The sequence below is a fragment of the Mirounga angustirostris genome, unplaced genomic scaffold (genome assembly GCF_029215605.1).
Source record: "Mirounga angustirostris isolate CCGP_5_RB_7025 unplaced genomic scaffold, mMirAng1.0.hap1 SCAF_11, whole genome shotgun sequence".
In the NCBI taxonomy this organism is placed as follows: domain Eukaryota; kingdom Metazoa; phylum Chordata; class Mammalia; order Carnivora; family Phocidae; genus Mirounga; species Mirounga angustirostris.
Genome location: NW_026991719.1, coordinates 59,674,586 through 59,694,316, shown reverse-complemented (window position 1 = coordinate 59,694,316; position 19,731 = coordinate 59,674,586). Strand labels below are relative to the sequence as shown.

Genomic DNA, 19,731 nt, shown 5'->3' with positions numbered 1-19,731 from the left:
ATAATACATGCCCCTGCCTTCCAAAAATTCATAGACTCATTGTGAAGACAAGACATACTCACAAATGAAACACTTCCAGAAAAACATCGCTTAGTATAGAAGAAAGGATAAGACTTGAAGTCAGGAGTAGAGCTGGGGACCTATTGGCTATTTACGTATTCATGACCTTGAACAAATAACCTCTCTGAACATGTTTCCTCTTCCTTGCTCCATCTAACTTACAGGGTTATATAGCAGTTCAGATAAGTGAGAGTATTTACACATGTGAGAAAAGTAAAATGCCATACTAAAGCACCACGTAGTTAGAATATCAAATTGCTATTGTGCTAAGTAGTGTGGCTCAGATTGTAGGTATGCCCTTTGACTGTACCATCACCACAACAAGAAACCCAGGCAGGAATTTCAACAAGAAAGAGGTCAGTTGCCTCCCCCCACCACCTTATTTACCATTTCTTAAAAACTATTTTCTGAGATATGATTGACACACAAAAAGCCGTATATATTTAATGCATGCAACATAATAAGCTTGGAGATAAGTATACACCCATGAAGCTATCACCACAGTCTATGCCATAAACATATCCATCACCTCTAAAACTTTCCTCCCATCCCCTTATTTATTATTTTTTATGATAAGCTAATATAAGATCTACCCTCTTAGCAAATACAATACAGTTTTGTTAACTATTGTATTGTGCACTACGCTGCACAGTAAATCTCTAGGATTTATTCATCTTGCATAACTAAGACTTTGTGCCCATTTCTCCCTCCCTTCAACCCCTGGTAACTACCATTCTACTCTCTGCTTCTATTGACTATTTTAGATTCCTCATATAAGTGGTATCATGTAATGTTTGTCCTTCTGTGTCTGGCTTCTTTTACTTAGTATAATGTCTTCTAGGTTCATGAGAATGGAGAGTTCTTAAGAAACAAATAACTCCTTGTCTCCTCCATTCTCTTTTCTGGCAGCCTCTCTCCACACACACAATTTATATCCAGATGAAATAAATTTTTAATGAAGGTTAAAGGTAGACTTGAAAAGTTGTGACAGGTAGTCACAAAAAGATATACCTTGAGGTATATGGATGGGAATTCCTAATGCCTTCTCCCTACCATTTCCTATTGGAGATAAAGAGATACTGAATCTGACCTAGGCCCTGCCTTTAAATAACTCTAGTTGGCCAAATACTTTCTGGGGTCCAAAGAAGTAATATAAATGAATTAAGATACCAGAGAGAAGACAGTAGGGAGTTGTAGAGACTATGAACTAGAGAACGTATGCTCCATATGATGACATTTTTATTTAAAACTTGGGGCAACAGTAAACCTGAACACTAAACCTCAAAAGACCTGTCCACTTACCCAAAAGGTCACCCTAGAAAGGTACTTGGTTGCTCTCTTGTCTCTTTCTTGACCAACTGGCACACACACAGCCTAATCCCTTTCCAACACTGCAAATTTTTAACTTAAAGAAAGTGGAGTCCAACAGTGGCAATGAGGATCATACTGGATTGGAAAACTGGAAACCTGAATTTTTAGCCTCAGCTTTGCCCCTGACTTTCCACATGCCTATTCCCAAGTACCTCATGCTTATTTCCAGGTACCCCAGCCTGAATATTCTGCCCAGCAAGTGAGGGTATGTCTTTGAGCCTCAGTTTCCTTAACTATAAAAACAAAGGATTTAGATTTGGATCCCTAATTGCCTTTTAACTGAGACATTCTATATTTAAACTTGGGGTGAGGAAGGTAGAGCACTGATAGTTTGTTTTTTTGTTACCTGTGCCAGCATTGCCTCCTTTCCCTGGTCTTGGGAACAGCCCAACTTAACTTTGAATTGGCTCAGACTTAGAGGAGTCAGCTGTCACTGAATAAAAATATTTTTTCCTTGCAACTTTCCCATCAGTCAGAGAAGAGGGCTACTCTTGCAAAAGACCAATCAATACCTCCTTGACCACCTACTGCTGCAAGCAGGGGAGAAGGATTGGATGTAGAAGGTGAAAATGAAGAAGTGACACTTGAGGAAAGAAATGGCAGTGGCAGTATGGAAGATCTCTAAGAGATCTTTGGCTTTGGACCCCTTTGCTCTGCAGTCATGTGGCCCATATCCACCTCAGTCATTTCTTAAGTTTTCTGCCAACTTTCACCTGGTGCCTATTGCAGAGTATCCCATCCTGTTTACCCCACCCAAAAGAAGCATGAAGATTGTTGTGCCAGGGGGAAGCCAGGTAGGGATTGCCCTGAGAATATGTGTATTTGGGGTAGGGAGACAAAAGGCAATGGAATCTAGGGGTCACCTCTCCTCACCACACAATGAACAATTAAAAGGCCTGGCTGATGGGGAGACTCTCCGGGGGGAAGGCAAGGGAACTTTACTGAGAAGGATGGCACCAATCAGGTTGAAGTGGGTGGTGAGTTCCCAGAGCCCATGGGTAGTTTATTTGCGCAGGAAACTCACAGGTCGGGGGTTGGGGCTGAAAGGGGGAATGTAAGTAGTTGAGCCTGGTCCAGGGGGCAATAGCTCAGAGAGATGGAATAGCATTGCCTCCCCTCCAAACTCTACAGGTAGTTCAGCTGCCTGGGGCAAACAAAGCTCTAACTCAGTAATGCTCTCCAACTCCAAGCATCTGTTCTCCATGGAGGGGAGATGTATAACTTTCCCTACAGATTCTGTTCTATCCTGGGGCTTGGTTAAGAACTTTTTAGGAAAATCACCATTCTCCAAGATTTACCTGTCTTAGGATGGAACAAAGGTCTATTCAGCATCAAACAAGGCAATCCTTCAACCCAAGAAACTGACCTTTCTCCAAGGGCTCCTAAAAGGGAAGTCAAGAGGAGAGTAGGGTAGCATAAAGTGCTGTCTTTACCTTGTTGTACAGCTCTGGGGCTCAACTTTCTCACTGATCCTTTTATTGGAGAATATGAGGCCAAAACTGATCAGTGTAGCTCCTGAGGCTTTTCTCACCACTACCCTCCTCAAAAAACAGGGAACAGATGCCTCGTGGAGAAGTTTTTATAAACTTCCTTTAGTTCCTCTTCTATCCTCTTCCCCTCCCCATCTAGAAATTCCTGTACTTTATTCCTCTTCTTTCTCTCTAACCTTTGTGCCTGTACTTCACATGAAGCCAAAACATCAAAAGAGGTGAGGCATTCAAGTCCATACCTTCTAATGGAAGGGCAATCTCCCCAGATCTCCATGGGTCTCCCTCCCTAGAAAATCCATCCAATGATGTGAAGTCAGAGGATAAAATCCCCTGAGGGAGTAAGAATGAGGTAAGGCAAAAGTATATTTTTTTTAGTCAGAAACGGCTATCTAGGAAAGACAGAACACACACACACACACACACACACACATTTCCCCTCTCTGTATGTGTCTTTATCTGCTGTGTGTGAATATGTGTCCAATGTTTATATATATGTGTATTAAAAGTATAGTGTATGTGATTATGGGGAAAGAATCTTAAGTTGTACATAGCATCGCTTTCTTGGCACTCTATGAGTTATGTCAATCATTTTTCTAGGAAGTGATTAAATGGCTCCAAGAGTTATTTTTTTCAGGTTTTCTAGGTTGATACCATAGCAAGCTGCCAGAAGTTGGTAGAAGAAGCATTACCAAGAGACAAGAGAGGTACTGTACTCGAATCCCCAAGGGCAGTGAGGGGTAGACTCACTGCAGCCAGGCTCAGCCAACCCTCTCCCTTATGAAGCTTTCCTCCCTTGGACCTTGACTCTGGGCTGATTACTGCACCAAGATCCACTAAATTTTCTGTGACAAATCAATGGGGATCCCAATTATCTGGATACCATTTTGAGAAGTATCAGCCTAGACCTTACATCTCCAAGGGATAGCCAGGTGTCCACTCCTAAGACTAGACCAAAAGCAGGGTGCTGGTGGCACTGGGTGGGAAAGGAGAAGTGAGCTTCAGGAAAATTAGAAAGCAGGTGAAGCTAAATCCTTGCATCTCTCCTTTCCTGAGACATGCATCTCTCTCAGGCACCTTGTCTACCCCCACCCCAATTTATTTACTTGACATCTAAAACCTAACCCATTTCCTGGCTATTAATGAATGGAATGTGGACCATTTTTTCCACTTAGACAGCTATTTCATATCTGAAAACTCTTAGAGATTATGTGTCCAGTTCCCCCAATTCTTATCTAAGAAATAATTCTATAATATGGACATGATTTGTCCAAAGTTACACAGCAAGTTGTAGAACTGCAAATGTCTCCTGATTCCTTGATCTATGTTTTCTATGACAACAACAGTGAATCTTGACCTCTGTTCTGGTGGTTAGGTGTGCCTTATATTTCCATTGGCTTTCCATGGGTGGGAGAACAGATCTATCTCCAGGTTCAGGATACCCCATTTATGTCTTTCAATGTAAGAGCTTGTTTTTACCTGTCTCCTCATTTTCTTACCTGTATGTATGTCACACTGGCTCCAGCAAAACTCATTTGCCTGTCAAGGCCCCAAGTGCCCAGTATGAGGAAGGAGGGAGGCTTTACAGTCACAACCTGGGAGGGTGACTGCCCTATATAACTCTTCCTATGGCTTGATTCCCAAGGGATTTAATAGACATGTCCTTGGAAGAACAACTGGTTCTGAAACTACAATAAATATGATAGGGAGTTGAAAGCCACCTATGGAGGTCCAGACTCCTCAATATTAAGACTGAGAACTGAGCAAGAAGGCCAGAGATTTTAGATGGGGAGCAAGAGATATTTCCTGTTTAAAACCTCCTTGACATTGCTTATCCCTTATGCCTGCCCCACAAAGTATAAAAATAGTGCACTTCACTTTACAAAAGACAAAATAAGCTCCAAGAGTTTTAGTATATTATTCACAGGCACACAATGAAATTACAATTCCTATTGAATCCCAATTCACTTCACACTTCTCTCCAGACTTACCTCCTAATTTACTCATTAAAGGCTTTACCCATTGCTCATTAACCAAAAAAGTCGAGATGCATGTCTGAGTGTTCAACTATCCTTGATTCCTGTTTCTCCAGCTATTTCTTCATTTAGCTTGAGTGGGTAGGTCATACTTTTCACCAAAAATACTAGATTGTTCCTTAGTGTTTGATGCCACAACCCTGATTTTAGCAAATAATGCCACTTCTTTTTTTTTTTTAAGATTTTTTTTATTTAATTGAGAGAAAGATCGAGAGAGTGAGCATGAGCAGGGCGAGGGAGAAGCAGGGTCCCCACTGAGAACTGAGGGGCTCAATCCCAGAACCCTGGGATCGCAACCTGAGCCGAAGGGAGACACTTAACCAACTGAGCCATCCAGGTGCCCTGCAAATAACATCACTTCTAAATGAAATCTGGAGAAGGAATGGGGAGGAGAGAAAACAGAAGAAAAGGAGAATGGGTTTGGAATATGTTTGTCTTTCTTCTCAGATTGATCTTTTTCTGATGAAGAGAAAAATTGCTATTCAAGTCAGCTCCCACATAGGGCTAGAGATTTGGGATTTTGAAATGGGGGAAAGTAAGGGATGAGAAAAGATAAGAAAGAAAAGAGGAGTGAGTGAAGATAAGGAGTGAGTGTGGATACAGGTGTGGGAAGTTAGTAGGGTAAAATGATAGGAGCAAGTGCTGAAGTAAATGTCCAAGAGTAGGAGGGGAGGTGTGGAGGAAGGAGGGAGAAGTGTTGAGGAAGGAGCTCTAAAGTTTTAATCCAAGAGCAAGTGCTGTACATTTGAGCCACTGTAGCTCAGAAGTACGTGTGTTCATGTGTGTGTGTGTGAGAGAGAGAGAGAGAGACAGACAGACAGACCAGACAGACCAGCCAGAGACAGAGATAGAGAGAGTTTAAAGGCTGGCATCCCAGAATTCAGAGGTGCTCACTGGGACACTCAGGAATGAATCTTTATTCAGACATTTTCTCAAGAAGTAAAACAAGAGAAAATGAGTTAGATGAGTCTGCAAGGTTTTTTTTTTTTTTTTGTAAGATTTATTTATTTGAGAGAAAGAGTGTGTGCGAGTGGGGGGAGGGGCAGAGGGAGAGGGAATCTCAAGCAGATTCCTCACTGAGTGCAGTGTCTGATGCAGGGCCCAAACCCATGACCCTGAGATCATGACCCTAGCCAAAACCAAGAGCCAAATGCCCAACTGACTGAGCCATCCAGGTGCCCTGAGTCTGCAGTTTTTGATTAGAGATTTCCACTTTGGATTTGTCTCAAAAACTTCCAAAATGATATAAACCTGATCAAAGAATTAGTGGTGGAAAATATTCCATTTGTAAATGTAGCCATAACTTTCTAGAGAGGAAGTTGTTTAGTGTTTGTTCAGACCAGCAACTACCTCCATACCCCTCAGCCAAGGAATTTAGAGATGGAGAGTAGGCAAGAACATGCAATATGGACCTGTCAGGTATTTTTCTTCCTTAATGCAGTAAGGATAACTTGTCTTTGTCTTAGATTTTCTTCTCCCTACATTCCTACCCAGGATACTCCTACCTTCAGCTCTACAATTCCAACTCAGACATCTGGACAACGTTGCCTATAAGAACTTCAGGCCAGAATCATGCTGCTCCAGGGGCATCTCTCTGGAGCCCAACCATATTTCATTTTACTTCTCTCCTTCACGTTCTTTTATATATGCAGGAGAACAGTAATGTTGTCATCTTCCCTGAGCAAATCAATTGTTCCCTCTCCTGGGCTGATGGGTTTGTCTGTGTTTACCCTGTCACTGACTATGAGAACTATGACCTCATGTGCCCCCTGTTTCAGAACAGTCACTTGATCAATCTGAGCCCCAACATCCCTACGTTGACTGGTAGCCAACAGGAGTGACATGCTGTGGAATCCCAGAAGGGATTATGTAGCTTCCCAGTGATCTGGATAGTATTTACTTCAAGCTCTCTGGCAGAGAGTATGTTTGATACTTCCCAGAAGCTATGTCAGGAGGTTCACCACAGGCATATTTAGCCTGCCTGACGGGGCCAACAACAACACTTGGGTCAGTGGGAGGTGGCAGCACTAACAGTTTGTGAAGAGCAGCAATGGGGGCAGTGGGGAAAAACACAGGAGGAGGCTCCTTTCTCACACCAAGTCCACCAACATACACACAGGCCCTGACCTCTAAGAGCAGGGCATTTATTATCCATACCTGAAAAGTCAGAAATGGTGAGCTGAGAATTAGAGCATTTTTCTTTCTCTTCCTCTGTTACTAAACTTTCTAAGTTTATGGTTTTCTGTTCTTATTGGTTATTTCTTATGGAAGCAGAAACCCTCTGAGAGGATCCATCCCTTCATACCTCCTGATGCCTTTCCATCAGACTACATCTTCCTTTGGCTTGGAAAGGGTAGAATTGGGTCCCCTGAAATTGTCACTATTGCTCAGTACTTTAGGGAACCCCCCAGTTGTGGCTGCTCTTTAGGTCTTCTTTTCTCTTTTCCGAATTATTCATTTATTTCTTAAGTCAAAGGTATGACCTTACTTCTGAGATTTCATTTGATTTCATCTCTTCCTTTCCTCAAGATGATCCCAAGGGTCTCCTTTCCAAAGCTGGTAAACAACTCAGCATCATGGTCTAGTGGTTCTGAAGTCATATTTTCCCTATTCCCCCCAAAGCCCTGTTGTGTTTTCTTGCTTCTGTTTCTTAGCTGTTTTTCTCCTGCCTATCACTCCTCCCAGTTTAAGTTCTCTGGGATATGCGTGATAAAATGAAGAGGGAATCTAGATGCAAGGCAGAATATTGCTATCATTCTTTAGCCTGGTATCAGCTAAATTTCTGTAAGCGTGTGTATATGTGTGCATTTATGAAGGGTAGTATTTGGCTCTTAAATTTTGATATTTTCCCAAATAAGTGGATGCAAGAAGAGGAACCATTAAATGGCAAATATATCTTGTTTTTCAATAAAATACATTATAGCTTTACCACTATCTTAGTGAGTCTGTCAGTTTGACTGAAATGCTATTTTTATGGAAACTCATACAATTTTCATTACTGATAAGAAATAAGAAGGGAAAGATGCTGAATAGGGTCCATCTGTTTGTATTTTTCAAGGTTTGAATAGACTTTATTGTCACAAGGAGGATCCTACCAAGCAGGGCCTTATAAACCAATATATGTAGTTCCAGGATGTCACCATGGAGAAATCAAGAGGTCATGATCGCAGAAGAGGTCACTATAATGGAAGGACATGATCCAGGGAAGGCCGGCCAAGAATGCAGCAGACATGATCAGGACAGGCCAGAAGTGGTCAGGTTACAGGGTGAGGGACAGGACAGCACCCTTCACTCCCACTTCTTATAGCTCTCCAGATGTGACAGGACCCAGCCCAATGGCAGGAGGAAACAGAGGAAGCAAGAAGTGAGCCCAATGGCAACATCCATGGTCCTGAGCTGCTCCCGTGGTGCCCAGGAATGGATCTGGGCACACAGCACCAGGAGCCTCCAGGCTAGGCCTGTCAGGCCCCTCAGCAGCAGCGGTGTCAGTACAGACATGACCACACAGAATAACTGCAGACACTGGCCACAGGAGCCCAAGATTGGGAACCATTTCTTTATTAAAGAGTTCCCACTTTGTGCCAGCCACTGGAACTGGAGCCAATGATACATTCATATATGAATAAGCCATGGCTCCTGCTTTCAAAGACACAGCACTGTAAGCATCCTAGAGATAATGCTATTTAAAAATTTTTTAAAGATTTATTATTTGAGGAGGGGCGGGGCAGAGGGAGGGAGAGAATCCTGAAGAAGACTCCCTGCTGAGCACAGAGCCCAAGGCAGAGCTTGATACCAGGACCCTGAGATCATGAACTGAACCAAAATCAAGAGTTGGCTGCTCAATTGACTGAGCCACCCAAGTGTCCCAACTAGAAATAATTTTTAAAATGCTACAAGAGTCAAGAGAAGGAAACAATTACTCATGATGTGATCATCAGAGAATGCTACAAGGAGAAGTAAGACTTGAATTGGACTTTATATTCAAGTGAGCACATTTCATGTAAAAGAATTGAAATAGAAAGATGCAAGGTTTGGCTGAAGTAGAAAGCACATATATGTGAAAAGTGGGAGATAAGTGAAAAAGGTGGAAAGAGCATAAGCTGGAAACTCAGAGCCCCAAGGCCTGTCTTATTCATGGTGCTGGTCCTTAATTGGACAAGCTCTAAAGCTCCTAGGGTCATTACCATAAAACTTTGTCCAGCTCAGATAAGTGACAGAAACTGTAGTCTTTGGCATAAGCTCAGTGAGTGGAATATATAAGGGTAAGCAGAGGGTAAGGAAGAAGAGTATTTGCATAGAAGAGGGCATCTGATCTGGGGCTAGTTAATAAATGCATTGGAGCCTAGGGTCCTGAAAGCTAGAATGAAGGCAGGGGGTTAGAAGCAAAAGAAACATGAACTTTCTCAGTACCACACAGAAATGCAAGCAGCAAAGAAGATAGTGTAAGGGGAAATAGGAAAACCACTGTTCTGGCTTTGCTAGAATTTGCTGCAGGACCCTGGGAAGGCCACTGCTTCCGTCTTGGCTTTGGTTTCCCCATCTGTGAAACAAAAAAGTTTATTCAGTAATCATTAAAATACCTTCCAATTTTGACATTGTATGTTGGGTAGTTGGAGACCACCTGTCTACAATGGGAGTATAGGAGTGGGACAGAGCAGCCCAGATAGCCCTGGTGCCTGCCTTAAATCCATTTTGTAGAGGACAAAGCCTTCCATCCATTATCGTATAAAGATAATGTCAGAAAAATCTTTCCTGAAACTCTGAAGAGAGGGATAAGTCCAGAACATTGCTGCTTGTGTGGCTCAGTGGGCAGGGAGCACCACAGGGAGGCCCAGAAATGAAAGTGTCTGTGCATGTAAATCAAACATCAAGTTAACAGTCTACCTTGGTCCCTTCTGTGATCCAATCAATCCCTCTACTGGTTATAGCAAGTCAATGAAGGGTTATCTGACTCCAACATGATTCCCAGAGCCAGGTGGTTGTGGCATACAACATCCTGTATCACAGGGTCAGCCCAAATATGGGAAGAATAGGCAGCCACATATACACACCTATATCTGGAATTCCACCTCAATCAGGTTTTGCCAAAATGCAAATATTTTGGGGGCGCCTGCCTGGCTCAGTCGGTAGAGTATGTGACTCTTGATCTCAGGGTCATGAGTTCAAGCCCCATGTTGGGTTAGAGCTTAATTTAAAAAAAAAGTTACAAAATGCAAATATTTTATCTGAGAGTGGTAGGCAAACGTATTAACTCATGATTAGTCATCAAAATCTTAGCTCTATTCAAATTCTCTGATTTGGCTTGAGGAAATGGTGCAGAACGGGTGGGTACAATTTAATAGAGGAGTTGGGCTGAAGAAATGTCTGAAAGGCTCTGGAACGTGGGACATTGGCTGGGTTGGACAGTATGCCAGAGTGCAAAATGGCATGAGGGAGGGGAGGGACTCCCCCCGTAAAAAAGGGAAGTATTTATTTATTTATTTATTTGCATAACATTATAGTTAATTTTGTAGACTGTCTTTCCAGCTGAGCTGTGAGTAACTTGAGGTTCTAATATGTTCATGGTTATTTCCACCAAGTGTCTAATCTGTTATCTCCAATTGCTGCTACTGAATTAGGAGATAAGCTTCTAAGATTCAGTCATGAATGCCTTTCATGGACAAAGGAGCTTGTACTTTATCTTGTAAGCAGGCTTAGAAATGGCTTCTTCCCTTTCTAGGGGTGCTTATTACTGTCTCCTCTCTGTCGGATTTTAACTTCCTGAGACCTCTTCATTAATCTATGATCTGAATAGAGATATTAAGAGTAGGACTAGAAAGGAGAGGATGACCACAAGAACAGTTAACAGCTTCCTACCTTGTCTACTTCCAATCAGTCCATCTTTTAAAAATATATAGTATATGTTTATTTACTTATTTTTAAAATTCCACTGTAGGGTGTTATACGCAACTGTTGAATTATTGAACATTACATCTGAAACTAATGATGTACTATATGCTGGCTAATTGAATTTAAATAAAAAATTCCAGATAATTAATATATGGTGTTTTAATAGTTTCAAGTGAACAATATAGTGATTTAACAGTTCCATACATTATTCAGTGCTCATCAATAACTATACTGTTAATCCCCTTCACCTATTTCACCCACCCCCCACTTCTCCTCTGGCAACCACTAGTTTGATCTCTGTATTTAAGAGTCTGTTTTTTTGTTTGTCTTTTTTTCTTTGTTCATTTGTTTTGTTTCTTAAATTCCACATATGAGTGAAATCATATGGCATTTGTCTTTCTCTGACTTATTTCATTTAGCATTATAACCTCTAGATCCATCCATGTTGTTGCAAATGGCAAGATTTCATTTTTTCATGGCTAAGTAATATTCCTGTGTGTGTGTGTGTGTGTGTGTGTGTTTATCACATCTTCTTTTCCCATTCTTCTATCAATGGACCCTTGAGTTGCTTCCATAAATTGGCTATTGTAAATAATGCTGCAATAAACATAGGGGTGCATATATCTTTTCAAATTAGTGTTTTTGTTTTCTTTGGGTAAATACCCAGTAGTGGAATTACTGGGTCATATAGTAATTCTAATTTTAATTTTTTGAGAAACCTCTATGGTGTTTTCCACAGTGGCTGCACCAGTTTGCATTCCCACCAACAGTGCATGAGGGTTCCCTTTTCTCCACATCCTTCCAGCAGTTGTTGTTTCTTGTATTTTTGATTTTACCTGTTCTGACAGGTGTGAGGTCAAATTGCATTGTGGTTTTGATTTGTGTGTCCCTGATGGTGAGTGATGCTGAGCATCTTTTCATGTGTCTGCTGGCCATCTGTATGTCTTCTTTGCAGAAATGTGTGTTCATGTCTTCTTCCCATTTTTAGTTGGATTATTTGTTTTTTTGGTTTTGAGTTGTATAAGTTCTTTATATATTTTGGGTATTGACCCATTATTGGATATAATCAGTCCATCTTGCCAGAAATGTCAGATTATTCACCCCAAGCACTGAAATCTGTTGATAAAAAAAACCCTCTTCTATACTTTTCCAATGCCTTCAGAATAAAGTTCATCACCAATTTCCAATAAAAGTTTTCAGGAAATGGGGAATAGAGGGGAACTTTCTCAACTTGATAAAAAAACATCTACAAAAACACCTATAGATGACATTATACTTAATGGTATAATGGTAATGGTTACTAAGAATGGGAGAAAGGAAACAATGTTTACTCTTATCATTCTTATTTGATATATTACTGGAAGTTCAAACCACTGCAGTAGGGCCAGAAAAAGAAATAAAAGTCTTTCTAATTGGAAAGAAAGAAATAAAACTGTCTCTTTTGCCAGAGGACATGATTATCTATGTGAAAATTCCGAGGAATCTACAAAAAAATCTCATAGAATTAATGGGTTCAACAATGCATCAGACTACAGAATCAACATACAAATATCAACTGAATTTCCATACACTGACAATAAATATGTAGAAATTAAGTTTAAAACACTATAGCATTTATAAGCACTAGAAGAAAATAAATAATGTTTAGGTATAAACTTAAACATTAACAGGATCTGTATGCTGAATATTACAAAGTATTGATGAAAAAAAGCAAAGAAGACCTAAATAATTGGAAAGACTTACCATGTTCATGAATTGGAAAATTCAACATAGTATGTCAAGTTTCTCTAACTTATCTATGGGTTTAATAACATTCCTATCAACGTCACAGCACATTTTGTAGACATAGAAAGATTATTCTAAAATTTATATGGGAGGACAGAAGCAAACCACATGTTTCACAGAGGACTAGAATATCTAAAACAATCTTGAGAAAAAATAGTCTACAAGTAATTATTCTACCTGATACATGCCTACTATCTATCTAGAGTAATCAGAACAACATGGTATTGGCAAGAGAGACAGCTACATAGATCAGTGGAAGAGAATAGAGAACCCAGAAATAGACAGACAAAAATACGTACAACCGGTTTTTGTTGAAGTTGCAAAAGCAATTAAATAGAGTGAGGATAACTTTAAAAAAAAATTTGTTTGGAGATTTATTTATTTATTTGAGAGAGAGAGAGAGCACAAGTGGGAGGGGCAGAGGGAGAGGGAGGGTGATTCTCAAGCAGACTCCACACTGAATCAAGAGTCACTTAACTGACTGAGTCACCCAGGCACCCTTGGTCTAGGATTTTTATGGTTTCAGGTCTCACATTTAGGTCTTAACCCATTGTGAGTTTATTTCTGTGTATGGTGTAAGAAAGTGGTCCGGTTTCATTCCTTTGCATGTAACTGTCCAGTTTTTCTAATGCCATTTGTTGAAGATGAAAGCCATTTTTTAAAGATTTATTTATTTTTTGAGAGAGAGCGAGAGAGCAAGCGAGTGCATGAGCTGAGGGAGGGTCAGAAGGAGAAGGAGAGAGAGAATCCTCAAGCAGACTCCCCACTGAGCCTGGACCCTGACGCCAGGCTCGATCCCAGGACCCTGAGATCATGACCTGAGCTGAAATCAAGTCAGCCGATTAACCAACTGAGCCACCCAGGCACCCCAATGAAAGCCATTTTTGAAGCAACTTTATGTAACGCTTGTTTTCTGTTACACTGAGTTGGCATACAGAGCATACAACACTAAATCTCAAAAGGCCATGGGGTTAAGCTCGGATGATTGTGTCACACGTTACAAATTTTGTAAAAGTATAGGAAAATCAGAAATTAATTTTGGTTTGGGCCTCCAAGGAAGCATTCTTAGACAAGGTAAGATAGAATTATGTTTTATGGGGAGGGTATGTGCTATGGTGAGTGCTGTGAATTATGTAGGACTGTTGAATCACAGACCTGTACCTCTGAAACAAATAATACATTATATGTTAAAAAAAGAAAAAGAAGATGATAGCAGGAGGGGAAGAATGAAGTGGGGGAAATCGGAGGGGGAGATGAACCATGAGACAGTATGGACTCTGAGAAACAAACTGTGGGTTCTAGAGGGGAGGGGGTGGGGGCATGGGTTAGCCTGGTGATGGGTATTAAGGAGGGCACGTTCTGCATGGAGCACTGGGTGTTATACGCAAACAATGAATCATGGAACACTACATCAAAAACTAATGATGTAATGTATGACGATTAACATAACATAATAATAATAATAATAATAATAATAATAATAATTAAAAGAAATGGAAAAGAAAAAAAAAGAATTATGTTTTAAAAAGGTGGAGTTGGGAGCTCTGAATTTAAGATCTTACTTTGTCTTTTTTTCCTTCCTGACTTTAAGAATCCACAGTAGGGCCTCATGTGGCAGTTTGGTGTGGTTGGCACCCATGGGATAGGATAGGTTTTTAGAGACGATGTGAAGTAGTGCTTCTATCATGGACTCTGGCATTAAGACAGATTAGGTTTAAATGTCAGTACTTTCCATTTCTAGTTTGTGTGATCCTGGGCAGATCACCTCACATCTCTGAGATTGATTTCTGCATCTGTATGTTGAAGACTACTTATAATGCCTTTTGTAAGCATCAAGTGGAATAATATATTTAAAACTTTTGCATGGAATACGTGTTCAATATATGGTGGTAGTTATTATCATTGCAGAGAAAGGAACCCAAAACAAACAACTTGAAATAATTCTGATGCTGCTGGTTTGCCGGACCTACCACTCTTTGAGAACCACTGACCTAGTCTATTAGCCTATTAGATTGGTAGATATATAAATAAAAATAGCTATGCGAAACCATCAAATATCACAATTTGAATAGAATTAATCTGAGAGGTGATAAGAAAGACTGTATATGCTTCTGAGTGGCAAGTATTGCCATTCTTCTTTTACTACTGATTGCCTATGCTACTCAGAATTGGGACCGGGTCAATTTCTGGTGGATTATTTTGTTCAAGGTTATGCTTATCTGTTGAATCCCTTTTTAAGAGGTGAGCTACAGGGGCACCTGGGTGGCTCAGTTGTAAGCGTCTGCCTTCGGCTCAAGTCATGGTCCCGGGGTCCTGGGATCAAGTTCCACATCGTGCTTCCTGCTCGGCGGGAAGCCTGCTTCTCCCTCTCCCACTCCCCCTGCTTGTGTTCCCGCTCTCGCTGTGTCTCTCTCTGTCAAATAAATAAAATCTTAAAAAAAAAGGTGAGCTACAGTCTCTTCCTATTTCATCCTTTCTGGAGGAGTAAACTTTGATGTGCCGTCAAATCACCTGGGGCTACATTATGTTTCTATTTTTTTTTTTGGCTTAAAACATCAACAATTCATTATTTCTCATGATTCTGTGGATTGACTAGGCTCAACTGGGCAGTTCTGATTAATGTGGCATTGTCTGGAGTCACTCACGCAGCTTCTTTCAACCAGGAGCTTGACTATGGCTGGAAAACCCAAGATAGTTTTGGTCACTGGTTTTGTACCTTAGCTGGGGTAGCTGGAATGGCTGGAAGCTGCTGGACTTCTCTCTATCAGGATAATCAAACTATTCAAATGGTGGATCAGGGCCTCAATATGTCCGTGACCTCCCCCATTTTTGTCAACATTTTCTTTTTTAAATTGTTATAAAATACACGTATCATAAAATTTACCATTTGAACCATTTTAAAGTGTACAATTCGGTGACATTTAGTACATTTGAATATTGTGCAACCATGTCCAATATCTAGTTCCAGAATATTTTCATGACCTTAAAGGAAACCTCTTCTATTAAGCAGCTCCCCATTCCCCTCACTCCCTCCAGCTCCTGGCAACCATGAATCTCCTTTCTGACTCTATGGATTTGCATTATCTGGATATTTTGTATAAATAGAATCTTGTGATATGTGGCCTTTTTGTGTGTGGCTTCTTTGAATTAGCATAATGTTTTTGAGGTTCATCTACCATGTACCATATCTCAGTACTTTGTTCTTTTTATTGTTCAATAATATCCCATTGTATGGCTATACCACATTTTGTTTACCCATTCATTAGTTGATGGACATTTAGGTTGTTTCCATCTTTTGGCTACTGTGCATAATATTCTTAATTTCCTTTTCAAATTGTTCATTGCTAATGTATAGAAATACAACTGATTTGGTATCCTGTATCATTGCTGAATTAATTTATTAGCACTAATAATATTTTTGATTGCTTTAAGATTGTACATATATATATCATCATGTCATCTATGAATAGAAATAGTTTTGCTTCTACTTTTCCAATTTGGATGTCTTTTATATCTTTTTCTTGCCTAATTGCTTGGGATAGATCTTCTAGGACAATGTTGAAAGAAGTGGTGAAAGTGGGCATTCTTGTCTTGTTCTTGGTTTTAGAGAAAAAAGTTTCAGAATTCTACCATCGAGTGTGATATTAGCTGTGGGTTTTTTTTAATTAAAAAAACAAAAACAAATGCCCTATACATGTTTAGGAAGTTCCCTTCTATTTATAGCTTGTGACTGTTTTTATGATGATAAAATGTTGGATTTTATCAAATGCTTTTTCTATATCAATTAAGATGATCATGATATTCAGGGATACCTAGGTGCCTCGGTTAAGCATCTGCCTTTGGCTCAGGGTCCTGGGATCAAGTCCTGCATTGGGCTTCTTGCTCAGCAAGGAGCCTGCTTCTCCCTCTGCCTGCTGCTCCCCCTGCTTGTGCATGGTCTCTCTCTGACAAATAAATAAATAAAATTTAAAAAAATAAGAAAGGTGATCATGATATTCAGATGTTGAAATACTCTTGCATTCCTGGGTTAAATTCCAATTGGTCATGGTGTATAAACGTTTTAAATGGTGCTGGATTTGATTTGTTAATATTTTACTGAGAATTTCTACATAAAGAATATTGGTGTGTAGCTTTCTTTTTTTTGTGGTGTCTTCATCTGGCTTTGGTGTCATAGAATGAGTTGGGAGGGGTTTTCTACTCTTGTTTTTTGGAAAAGTTTGAGAATGATTGGTGTTAACTTTTCCTCAAACTTCTGGTAGATTTCCCAGGGAAGCCCTCTGGTCCTGGATTTTTCTTTGTTGGGAGGTTTCTCATTACTGATTCAATCTCCTCACTTGTTATAGGTTTGTTTAGATTTATTATTTCTTCTTGAGGCAAATTTGGTAGTTTGTGTGTTTCTTGGAATTTGTCCATTTCATCTAGGTTATCTAAATTTTTGGCCTTCAGTTAATCATAAGAATCACTTATTACTATGTGATCATAGTGGTCACTTATTATGTGATAATAGTAACCACTTATTACAACCTTACAAAAATAGAAAAGGTAAGATCCAATATATAGGATCTTGAGCTAGTTCGAAGATCCTTACAGGGCATGGGACCCAACTTTTCTGTCTGATGATTCTCCTCATAGCATACCCATGAAATCCATAATTGGCTTTCCTACCTTTAGAGATTGTCATCTCACCAGTTTTGGGGGTAGTTTGTTCCATCTTTGGACAGCTCAGAGTATTCAGATATTCTTTTTTTTTTTTTTTTTTTTTTAAAGATTTTATTTATTTATTTGAGACAGAGAGAATGAGAGAGAGCACATGAGAGGGGGGGAGGGTCAGAGGGCGAAGCAGACTCCCCGCCGAGCAGGGAGCCCGATGCGGGACTCGATCCCGGGACCCCAGGATCATGACCTGAGCCGAAGGCAGTCGCTCAACCAACTGAGCCACCCAGGCGCCCCCAGATATTCTTATTTATATAAAGTTACACACAACAAAGCTCATCATTTTTCTCCCACTGTAGACAGTCCTTATGAATTGTAAAGAGCGCTTCTCCAAGTATACTCATGTCCATAATATGTCCTAGTTTCTTTCTGTTTTTCACTAATGATGGCTTTCAGGGCCCCCACCAGTCTGCTAATTTGACTCTGAATGCTTTATGAAAGTCCTCTTTAAGTGGCACTGCATTGAAGCCAAGGACAAACTCTCACTCAGGGGGACTGTTCAAATTAGAGGGATGTGAGTATTTTTCTTTCACTCTTTCTTCTGCTACTGAACTTGTATGAATAAGATGTTTCCCCCTTCAACTCAGACCTTAGTTGGGGTTACTATAAGACCTTGGCTCCTTTTCTGCCGTCTGGCTCAGTGTTTCTTTGATAATTTCATGCTGCCATCTGCTGGCTACATCAGGTAGTTCTTGCCTTTTTTTGAACTAGTTAAGCAGGGGAGAGGAAGTACAGGTTAACAAAATGACAAGCCTAGAAGTAGAGTAACTGGTTAGAAAGAGGTCTTGAGGGCGCCTGGGTGGCTCAGTTGGTTAAGCGACTGCCTTCGGCTCAGGTCATGATCCTGGAGTCCCGGGATCGAGTCCCGCATCGGGCTCCCTGCTCGGCAGGGAGTCTGCTTCTCCCTCTGACCCTCCTCCCTCTCATGCTCTCTGTCTCTCATTCTCTCTGTCTCAAATAAATAAATAAAATCTTTAAAAAAATATATTATTAAAAAAAAAGAAAGAAAAAAAAAGAAAGAGGTCTTGATTCCTTCCCCCTATATAATTCCTGTTGTATTCCATGCATTTGGGGCCCCAAAGTAGAAGATGTGGACATAGCTAGTGTATGGGCACAGAAAAAAGCCAAGTAGTAGTAAAGGCAAAGGAAAGAATGTGAAGTAAAGGACTGAGGTCTGAAGGTGGGGGTGGGGGAGGAATAATTAAAGCCCAAAGGTGATAAATGACAGGAGAGAACAGGGCTTCTCCAAAGCATGCACAATCTTAGGCAAAAATTTGGAGGAGACCTTTCTATGTAAGTAATTCAATTAACATATATTATAAAATTCATGGACCCATGTGAGGTGTAGTAATTTAGCAATGAAAATTTAGAATAATGGGTAGAAAGAGGTAGCTACAGATTTTTTTTTTTATTCAACAGTTGTGTGAAAATTCTTCATAATGACCATGTACCACCTCTTCCTTTTCAGGTCCAGAAACCATTTCTTCAAGTTCTTTACTGTCAAATGCACCATACCTGGCTAACTTTATACTTCCCATTATAAGAAAAGGTAGCAACACTATTACAGCTTCCAAGGCAATGACTCTTTAGAAACTTTTGTATCAGAAGAATATCGATTTCTTGTTTCTGCAGTTCTTTTAGCCTGTGTGGGTTGTGGATCTTAGTAGTCTAGAGCCTGAAAATGTCCTGTGTCTGATGTGAGTGAGAGTCGTCCAGAATCAGCATGTCGTCACAATTTTGGTGGTCTAATCTCACCCAATCGCATGAAAGAAATTACTGTGAGAGCCAATGGGAGTAATCTGCTGACTTGGCTGCTGTCCAGGAACCAGAGCCTGGCGGCAGAACTCCAGGACAACCAGTTTATAGCTTGTCTTTTACCTTTTAAGGTGTTTTTGTGAAACAAAACATTTTAATTTCAAAAAGTCAAATTTATCAATTTTTTGTAGTTGATGATCTGAGTCTTGTTTAAGAAAAACTTCTTTAACCCAAGGTCTAAAAAGTATAGAACATTACCACAATTGTAGAAAATTCTATTGGACAGAGCCGTATTAGGCAGGCCTAGTTACCCTAATGATTGGTAACCTATGCTAAAGACACAACAAGCTGAAACACATTAAATTCTATGGGGGGGGGGGTTCAGATTCTTGGTGATACTATTAGTTCATGTCCTATAGAAAAGGAGTTTAAGATTGGTTCAGGTGACCTGATAGTGTTGCTGCTGATGGTAGTTGGCTTGCTTTTTAAGTCCTACTGGTGAGTCCAGGCTGAGAGCCCAGGTGTTAAGGAACTAGTACTCATACAATCATTGTTTTTCTCTGATAACTGAGTGATATCAAAGTGGTTGTAAATACTGACTTTTACAGGTATGGTTGTTATTTTTGAAATACACC

At 40.2% G+C, this 19,731-nt stretch overlaps 1 protein-coding gene across 1 annotated transcript; it reads right to left on the bottom strand.

Annotated features, from left to right (window-relative positions):
- Nucleotides 1–8,242: 8,242 nt before the first annotated feature.
- LOC123858895 (cytochrome c oxidase subunit 8A, mitochondrial-like) lies at nucleotides 8,243–8,452 on the bottom strand. The gene has a single exon (XM_045896271.1). The coding sequence runs from the start codon at nucleotides 8,450–8,452 to the stop codon at nucleotides 8,243–8,245; it is 210 nt and encodes a 69-aa protein (XP_045752227.1).
- Between the last annotated feature and the right edge of the window lie 11,279 nt (nucleotides 8,453–19,731).